This window comes from Heterodontus francisci, chromosome 30, assembly GCF_036365525.1.
Source record: "Heterodontus francisci isolate sHetFra1 chromosome 30, sHetFra1.hap1, whole genome shotgun sequence".
NCBI classification, from domain to species: domain Eukaryota; kingdom Metazoa; phylum Chordata; class Chondrichthyes; order Heterodontiformes; family Heterodontidae; genus Heterodontus; species Heterodontus francisci.
In genome coordinates, this window is record NC_090400.1 from 9,697,025 (window position 1) to 9,707,422 (window position 10,398).

Here is a 10,398-nt window from a genome sequence, read left to right on the forward strand (position 1 = left end):
AACCCAAGACTGCTGTAGCAACAGATCAGTTCCAGAATCCCATCGCCAAATACTATTTCTATATGGAAGGACAGATAGAATCATAGCTCAGCTGTGGTCGGACTCCGAGTCACAGGATCATGGATTCAAGCCCCACTCCAGAAACATGAGCACAAAATCCAGGCTGACACACCCAGTGCAGCACTGAACTACCTTGAGCAGATGAAGATGCCATCTTTCAGATTAAACATTAAATTGAAGCCCCCAGTGCCCTCTCAGGTGAACATAAAAGATCCCACTGCAATATTCAAAGAAGACCAGGGGACTTCTTCCCTCAGCAAAACGCATCTCTCAACCAACATCACTGGTTATTGATCTCATTATTGTTTGTGGTATCTTGCTGTGCACAAACTGGCTCAATGTTTCCTACATTATGACAGTGACTGCACTTTAACAGTGCTTTGGCGCATCTTGAAGTTGTGAGAGGAGTTGTATAAATACAAGTACTTTCTTTCTGATGGTTGAGTGTTTCCACTCACTTGGCAATCCATCCACACCGGACAGAGGGACAGAGACTCACCACTGCCGGACTGCCACCCTCAACACTGCCAGACTGTTACCCTCTCCACTGCCAGACTGCCACCCTCACCACTGCCAGACTGTTACCCTCACCACTGCCAGACTGTTACCCTCACCACTGCCAGACTGCCACTGTGACAAATGCTGAAATGGATGGGGCATGGGGAGGGGGGAAGGTGTGACAGGCTGGCAAAGAGCCCAAACTTCATGAAAACAGTCTCCTGTAAAAACACATTTAAAGACACAATTCAATGATATAAACACCATCAAAACGAATCACTGCTGCCTCCTGTAATGTAATTAATATGACATCTATTCTTCTCTCCCCAAATAATGTTTGCTAAACAGTTTCAGAAAGCCACTTCCCCTATATATTTCAGTAATAGTCAAATAACAATTTTCAAATAACAATCACTGGCAAAATCCAGGTAGCTGCTAATTTGAAATATTCGGAAGCAGTATAGCTGCGTCATTAAACCACTGTTTAAAAAAAACTTATTTTACAATACTTTTGGTTAACAATCTATAAAACATGTGAATGTATATTCCAACAGCACCTCCCTCCCCTCAGAAGGGTAGCAGCAATATTGCAGGAACACCACCGCCTGCAAGTTCCCCTCCAAGTCACACACCCATCCTGACTCAGACATTCCTTCATTATCACTGGCTCAGTAAGCTGACATTTCCCACCTCTGCGGGAGCAGCTTGCCGACAAGGATTGCACTGGTTCAACCACGGCATTCACAAGGCAACTAGGGGTGGACAAGAAATGTGGATTTACCAGCATTGCCCACATTTCAAGAATTTTTTTTAAAGATTTTGAAGTGACTAGGGCCCATTCTGAGAGATTAGTTTTAGTTTTAGAGATACAGCACTGAAACAGGCCCTTCGGCCCACCGAGTCTGTGCCGACCATCAACCACCCATTCATACTAATCCTACACTAATCCCATATTCCTACCACATCCCCACCTGTCCCTATATTTCCCTGCCAACTACCTATACTAGGGGCAATTGCTAATGGCCAATTTACCTACCAACCTGCAAGTCTTTTGGCTTGTGGGAGGAAACCGGAGCACCCGGAGGAAACCCACACAGACACAGGGAGAACTTGCAAACTCCACACAGGCAGTACCCAGAATTGAACCCGGGTCGCTGGAGCTGTGAGGCTGCGGTGCTAACCACTGCGCCGCCCTCATGTGATCAAGCTTTGTAAAAATACACCTTAATGCTTTCCAAAGGATTGTATTTTCTCAAAAGCCACCTGCTCTTGAACAAGGGGCAGGAAAGGGTAAGTGGAAGTGAATTTGGGGCAACAGATACTGCCATCACTTCTGGGAATGAGACCAGTCCTTGTGAAGGTTTTGTCCCAGTTTGGGATATGTTTTTAAGTGGAGCTGAAAAGAGAGGAAGGTAACTGGGAAGCAACAGGAACAGAGGGAGTTCTCACCTGCAATTATATAGCGATCTATGTAGTTCAAGAGGTTGATGAGAAACAGGATGGCGACCGCGATGTAGGACCTGGTCGGGGATATGTGGAAGTGCCTGCTGCCGCTGAACTTGACACTGCCTGGCTCTGCCCCCGGGGACCCCATGGAGCCGTAGCTGGCCGAGGTGGAGCGCTCCCTTGGCTGGGCGTTCCTGTCACCTTCCATAGGAGCACTGCTGGAGAGATAAAGCTTTGTTGGGAAAGCCTTCGCTGATAAGTTCTTGTACTTCTGGTAAATTAACGGAAGGAATCCCCCTAGTGACAAATCAAACACTCCCAGTTCCGACCTTGAGCTTATTGGTGAACCACTAAACTGCAGTGCTGCACAGTTGAGGCAGTTCAGTGCTGCTGACAACTTCCAAACTGTCATGTGAAGATTGCATCAGGCACTGTTTTTTTGTGTTCTTACCAAAGGCAAAACAGAAAATCCTGCAGATGCTGAAAATCTGAACCAAAAACACAGAAATCAAAAAGACCCATCAGGCCGGTCAATATCTGTGCAGAGAACAGTTGTATTGACCATATTACCCAGAATTTGCTGGGAAAATAATGACGAGTTTAATGCACTCGCCATCATGAGTATAAAAATACCCAGTAATTTGTGGCGAGGAAGAGATCCGCCATTCGCCACAAATTGTTGGACAGTTTGCACCACTCCCTGGTTGGCCATACACAAACAGCAGCTTGCCATCAACCTCCCGGTCAGTTTTCTCAAAGTGCAGCACTCACGGTGTTAAAATGAATTAAACCCACCACAAAAAGTTCGGTCTGGTACTTAACAACGTAAGGACCCTTTTAATAAGGAGATTTATATTCAAAGAGCACTCAGATAGAATAATTATCGCGCAGTCTCATTCCGACAGGTAAAAAAATTGTTCATAGCAGTTTTTCAAAAAGAAAATTTGTTTTCAAATGTTTTAATTTTTTGGTGCTTTCCTTCTGGTCTCTCTCTCTCTAAACCAATCAATCTTGCCCTCTCTTCAGTTCTCTTTGTATCTAATTTGACTCCTATGTACCCTAATTCCTTCTCTGTTCCTCTTTTTTTCTCTAACCTTAAATGTCAATGGTTAAAGAGACAGAATTTTGGTCCCTTCATTTGCCAATGTTCCAGATGCCCCATTGATTTTGGTGTGCCCATTATCAGCCGCACTTCCAGCAATTTCTAACAGAAAAACTTTTTTGAGCTGAAGGATCAGGGAAAAATAACAGATGTGGCATACTGCAAGATGCTCAACTCCTGCAAATTCTGGACCACAAGGTGCAGATCCCTGGTCAGAAATCAGAGGCCTTCACAAGATCCACACAAACATGAGTGCACATACATACAAGGGTCACTGAACACAAATCTGGAGCAGAATCCCTGAATGATTCTTCCAATTTCTAACCCAGACAGAGGTTACAAAGATAGGTAAGTTTTCAGGAGGAAACAAGGAGGCTGGAAAGAGGTTAAGTAAGTGGACAACAAGGTGGAAGATGGAGTATAATGTGGGGGAGTATGAGATGGCGGCACAGTGGTATTGTCACTGAACTAGTAACCCAGAGACACAGGGTATGTCTCTGGTGACATGGGTTCAAATCCCACCACAGCAAAAGGTGGAATTTGAAATCAAATAATAAATCTGGAATTAAAAGCTAGTCTAATGATGGCCATGAAACCATTGTCGATTGTTGTCCCACAGCAATGTGGTTGACTCTTACACGCCCTCTGAAATGGCATAGCAAGCCACTCAGTTGTACCTAACCGCTACGAAGTCAGTAAAACAGAATGAAAACAGACGCACCACCCGGCATCAACCTATGCACCAGAAACGACAAAGGCATACCCAGCTCTGTTGACCCTGCAAAGTCCTCCTGACTAACATCTGGGAGCTTGTGCCAAAGTTGGGAGAGCTGTCCCACAGACTAGTCAAGCAACAGCCTGACACAGTAATACTCACTGAATCATACCTGACAGACAATGTCCCAGACACTGCCATCACCATCCCGGGTATGTCCTGTCCCACCAGCAGGACAGACCCAGCAGAGGTGGTGGCACAGTCAGTGGTATACAGTCGGGAGGGAGTTGCCCAGAGAGTCCTCAACATCGACTCCGCACCCCATGAAGTCTTATGGCATCAGGTCAAAGATGGGCAACGGAACCACCTGCTGATTACCACCAACCACCCTCCCTCAGCTGATGAATCAATACTCCTCCATGTTGATCCCTACTTGGAGGAAGCACTGAGGGCGGCAAGGGCCCAGAATGTACTCTGGGTGGGAGATTTCAATGTCCATCATTAAGAGTGGCTCGGTAGCACCACTACTGACCAAACTGGCCAAGTCCTAAAGGACATAACTGCTAGACTGGGTATGCGGCAGGTGGTGAGGGAACCAACAAGAGGGAAAAACATACTTGACCTCTTCCTCACCAATCTGCCTGCCACAGATGCATCTGTCCATTACAGTATTAGTAGGAGTGACCACCGCACAGTGCTTGTGGAGACGAAGTCCTACCTTCACATTGAGGATACCCCCCATCGTATTGTGTGACACTACCACTGTGCTGAACGGGATAGATTTCAAACAGATCTAGCAATGCAAAACTGGGCATCCATGAGGCGCTGTGGGCCATCAGCAGCAGCAGAATTGTACTCAACCACAATCTGTAACCTCATGGCCTGGCATATTCCCCACTCTACTGTTACCATCAAGCCAGGAGACCAAACCTGGTTCAATGAAGAGTGCAGGAGGGCATGCCAGGAGCAGCACCAGGCATACCTCAAAATGAGGTGTCAACCTGGTAAAGCTACAATACAGGACTACTTGTGTGCCAAACTGCGTAAGCAGCATGCGATAGACAGACCTAAGTGATCCCATAACCAACGGATCAGATCTAAGCTCTGCAGTCCTGCCACATCCAGCCATGAATGGTGGTGGACAATTAACTAACTGGTGGAGGTGGCTGCACAAATATCCCCATCCTCAATGATGGGGGAGCCCAGCACATCAGTACAAAAGATAAAGCTGAAGCATTTGCAACAATCTTCAGCCAGATGTGCCAAGTTGATGATCCATCTTGGCCTCCTCCTGAAGTCCCCAGCATCACAGATGCCAGACTTCAGCGAATTCGATTCACTCCAAATGATATCAAGAAACAACTGAAGGTACTGGATATTGCAAAGGCTTTGGGCCCTGACAATATTCTGGCAATAGTACTGAAGACCTGTGCTCCAGAACTTGCCGTGCCCCTAGCCAAGCTGTTCCAGTATAGCTACAACACTGGCATCTACCCGTCAATGTGGAAAATTGCCTAGGTATGTCCTGTACACAAAAAGCAGGACAAGTCCTGGCCAATTATCACCCCATCAGTCTACTCTCAATCATCAGTAAAGTGATGGAAGGTGTCATCAACAGTGCTATCAAGCAGCACTTGCTTAGCAATAACCTGCTCAGTGACGCTCAGTTTGGGTCCCACCAGTGCCACTCAGCTCCTGACCTCATTACAGCCTTGGTTCAAACATGGACAAAAGAGCTGAACTCAAGATGTGAGGTGAGCATGACTGCTCTTGACATCAAGGCAGCATTTGACTGGGTATGGCATCAAGGAGCCCTAGAAAAACAGAAGTCAATGGGAATCAGGGGAAAACTCTCCACTCGTTGGAGTCATACCTAGTGCAAAAAATGGTTGTGGTTGTTGGAGGTCAATCATCTGAGCTCCAGGACATCACTGCAGGAGTTCCTCAGGGTAGTGTCCTAGGCCCAACCATCTTCAGCTGCTTCATCAATGACCTTCCTTCAATCATAAGGCCAGAAGTGGGGATGTTTGCTGATGATTGCACAATGTTCAGCACCATTCACGACTCTCCACTTGCCTGGATGGGTGCAGCTTAAACAACTCTCAAGAAGCTTGACACCATCCAGGACAAAGCAGCCCACTTGATTGGCACCCCATGCACAAATCTTCACTCCCTCCACCACCAAGGCACAGTGGCAGCAGTGTGTACCATCTACAAGATGCACAGCAACGCACCAAGGCTCCTTAGACAGCACCTTCCAAACCTGTGATCTCTACCAATCAGAAGGACAAGGGCAGCAAATGCATCGGAACACCACCATCTGCAAGTTCCCCTCTAACTCACACACCATCCTGACTTGGAACTATATTGCCGTTCCTTCACTGTCGCTGAGTCACAATGCTGGACCTCCCTTCCGAACAGTACTGTGGGTGTACCTACCCCACATGGACTGCAGCAGTTCAAGAAGGCAGTATCAACACCACCTTCTCAAGGGCAATTAGGGATGGGCAATAAATACTGGCCTAGCCAGCGATGCCCACATCCCATAAATGAATTAAAAAATTCACTTTGAAAGTAAGAATAGAAAAACAGGGTGCAGGCAAAGGGATCCTCAGCATTAGCCCGGGCCTCTGGATTACTAGTTCAGTGACATTACCACTGCACCACCGCCTCCCCCCAAGAGTGGATCCTTCAAGTGTGTACATGCTTCCAGGAAGCAGCCACGCCGCCTACATACTTCAGCAGTCCCAGGTCCCACAGCTTTTCTGTCCCCCTGTGATCCTCAGGGATGGATACTTAGACAGAAGAGCTACCCTTCAAAGACATGGCTACTCATGTGTGTGGGGAACTGACACACGGGTGCAGAGGAGAGGTACAACACATTGCCACGGGTAAACTCGAGCAGGCCATTGGCCTTCTGAAGAGGGAATTTAGGTGCCTAGACCAATCCAGTGGAGCCCTTCGGTATCCCCCAGTAAGGGTCTTGCATATCATGGTGGTTTGCAGTGCACTGCACAACCTAGCGCTGCAGAGGGAAGCGGTGGGGGTGGGGGGGTAGGCATTGACCAATGAGGGCATCGCTGATCATGTTGCCTTTTCTGATGATGAGGATGTGGAGGAGCCTGCTGACCAGGCAATGTAAGATGAGGAACTCCTTGGCCCACAGGCAAGGCACAATGAGATACGCGTAAGGAAGGCTTGAGACGCCTTAATACATGGCCGTTTCCTGTGACCCTTCTACATTTTCAGCAAGATTCCAATAAAGCCTTACCTTTAATTGGTCCTGCTGTCTTACTCTATTGCCCAGGTGCACAGCGCACAGTGGCAAGGCTGAGGAGCTGAACGGACACACATTACTCCCACCCCTTCAAGCCCATTGAGGGAGAAAGGGTGTAGACGCTATCTGACAGGGCACCAAGAATTAGAATGAGAAGCAGGAAGAGTAAGTGAAAGAATTATTGCGGCACTCAACAAAAAGGAAATCTATTTATTATAAACCCGTGAACCCCAAGTGCATCCAAGAAAGGAGGGAGACAGAAAGCAGGAAACTATAGGCCAGTTAGCCTAACATCTGTCATTGGAAAAATGCTAGAATCCATTATTAAGGAAGTAGTAGCAGGACATTTAGAAAATCATAATACAATCAGACAGAGTCAACATTGTTTATGAAAGTCGCGTTTGAGAAATTTATTAGAGCCCTTTGAGGATAAAACAAGCAGGGTGAATAAGGGGAACCAGGAGATGAAGTGCATTTGGATTTTCAAAAGGCATTCAATAAGGTGCCACATAAAAGATTTGTACGACCAGGTGAGAAAGAAGTCTAAGGGTCCCTTTCAGCCTTCACCTGGACTTACTGTAACAGGGTTTTATTTTTAAACAGTGTTTTTAGCTCCCCCTTGGTGAATCCTCGTTCACCGTTTTCCAATTATAAGATACGGAACTGAGCACAAACAGCTTTCTTATGTTTAAACAAGAAAGGTGAAATTTTATTAAACTTAAACTCAAATTCGGTTGACGCCTATGGATACATGATGCGCCCATGCTAGCATGCATATGCAATACACACATGCAGATAGGGACAGAAAGAGCGGAAGTGGAAAGGTTTGAGGCAATATCTGAAGAGTTTTTATTACGGGTCTTTTAGCTCACTGTAGAGTCCTTGTTTGTAGGTGGATCTTGCTTTTCGTTGGGGCCCAGTATTCTTCTTAAACCTTGTAGGAGACTTTTCTCTCTTGGGGTTCATGTGTCTTCAGTCGTTTTTTGGAGTTCTGTGAGAAAGAGATGGGAGCAGACAGAAGAGGAGGTCTGCTTCAGTCCAGGAGCAAAGAGCTTTCTGTTCAAAACTCTACAATTCAGGAAAAAAAAGACTGCCAAGCAGGTTAGTCATGTGACTAACTGGTTTGACCAGGTCTGTTTGTGGATTGTATTGGAGCCTGGGTAGCTCCTTTGTTCCAACACTGTCTGTTAATCTGCAAAAATGTCTTTCCAGCCAGGGGCCTGGCAACTCTTGTCACAGTCCTTCTCTTCTCCCCAGCAACAATTTGAAATTTAATGCCCATGTGGCGAAATTAATGTGTCTCATTCTTGGCAGGTGGGGGCCCGCATGACAGGTTACTACACAAGATAAGAGCTCATGGTGTTGGGGATAATATATTAGCATGGATAGAGGATTGAATAACAGGAAACAAAGAGTTGTGGTAAATTAGGTATTTTGAGGTTGGCAAACTATAACTAGTAGAATGCCAGAGGGATCAGTGCTGGGGCCTCAACTATTTACAATCTATATGAATGACTTGGATGAAGAGGCTGAGTGTATTGTAGCCTATTTACTGACGATAAAAGGATAGGCAGGAAAGCAAGTTGTGAGGAGGACACCAAAGAGTCTACAAAGGGATATAGATAGGTTAAGTTGAGTGGGCAAAAATTTGGCAGATGGACTATCTTTCTTTCTTTCTTTCTTTTCTTTTGGGCCTCTGTGAGGTTCTCTACTTTGTCAGGAAGAATAGAAAAGCAGAATATTATTTAAATGGAGAGAGACTGCAGAATGCTCTGGTACAGAGGGATCTAGGTGTCCTTGTACATGAATCACAAAAAGTTAGCATGCAGGTACAGCAAGTCATGAGGAAAGCAAGTAGAATGTTGGCCTTTATTGCAAGAGGGACAAGGTATAAAATTAGGGAAGTCTTGATACAACTGTCCAGAGCATTGGTGAGACCACATCTAACATACCGTGTACAGTTTTGGTCTACTTACTTAAGGAGGGATATACTTGCATTGGAAGGAGTTCAGAAAAAGTTCCCAAGGCTGATTCCTGGGATAAAGGGGTTGATTTATAGGGAAAGGTTGGGCTTATAGTGATTGGAGTTTAAAAGAATGAGAAGTGATCTTATTGAAACATATGAGATTCTGAGGGGGCTTGACAGGATATTTGCTGAAAGAATGTTTCCCCAAGGAATCTAGAACTGGAGGGCAGTTTCAAAATAAGGGGCTTCCTATTTAAGCCAGAGATGAGAAGGAATTTCTTCTCTCAGAGTCAAGAATCTTTGGAATTCTCCTCCCCAGTGGAGGCTGAGTCATTGAATATATTCAAGACTGAGTTAGACAGATTTTTGATCTACAAGAGAGTAAAGGGCTAAGGGGGGTGGGGGGTAGGGGGGACGCTGCAGGAAAGTGGAGTTAAGGCCACAATAAGTTCAGCCATGATCTTATTGAATGGTGGAGCAGACTTAAGGGGCTGAATGGCCTACTCCTGCTCCTATTTCTTGTGATGTTGAGTGCAGCTAGGCACTCTTAACTCTCTTACGAGAGCATCTATGAGGTGCAACCGCTACGCCTGTGGCTGAGATGGAGGCAGGCTGCTGATTGTGCTGCCCATGACCTACGATTATCTTGGCGGCTGTCCTCCAGCTGTCTGAGGCCTGGAGGGCCCTGGCATGCTGCGGGGCTCCTGCACAGATGCAGGATCCTCCTCTGTCCTCCAGGTGATGGTGCCACTGGACGAGGGGCTGTGGAGCCTCTGTCCACACCAGGAGCGCCCTGAGAGGATCCCAGTAACAGAAGGCAGCCATTCCTCGCGCCTTGAAAAACGCATTTGTATCTCCCTGCTCACCTGAGAAGGTCGAGGACCTGGTGGAGAATCCCCGACACCTCTCACCCTGTCGCCTTGCCGCAGTACTACACTGGACTCTCATTGTAGATTATGTGCTCAAGAGTCTGGTGTGGGGTTTGAAGCACAGCCGTGTAACTGAGAGGCGAAAGTGTTACCACTGACACAGCTGACATTTAGATCTGCAGCACAATTTCCTGGTGACTGCAAATGAATCAGTTCTATTCCTCCTTCCAATTTATATGAAGGTTGGATCACACTGCAGGATTGGTGCACAGGAACCTGCGAGCAATGAAACATTAACAATTGAACAAATTATACTTTTTTGTCCAAAAAGAGAAAAATGCAGCAGATACTGGAATTCTGAAACAAAAACAGAAAATGCCATAAAACACTCTGCAGGTCAGGCTGCATCTGTGGAGAGAGGGAAATGCGGGGTTAATGTTTCAGGTTGATGACCTTTCGTCAGAA

The 10,398-nt window shown here is 46.3% G+C and overlaps 1 protein-coding gene across 1 annotated transcript in view; it reads right to left on the reverse strand.

Moving 5' to 3' along the window:
• The window catches only part of LOC137346567 (protein spinster homolog 3-like), a 164,443-nt gene extending 162,051 nt beyond the window's left edge, over positions 1 to 2,392 (reverse strand). Inside the window, exon 1 of the mRNA XM_068010080.1 lies at positions 2,008 to 2,392. Within this exon, the coding sequence (XP_067866181.1) occupies positions 2,008 to 2,212 (205 nt within the window). The 5' untranslated portion in view covers positions 2,213 to 2,392. The remainder of the gene's footprint in view (positions 1 to 2,007) is intronic.
• Between the last annotated feature and the right edge of the window lie 8,006 nt (positions 2,393 to 10,398).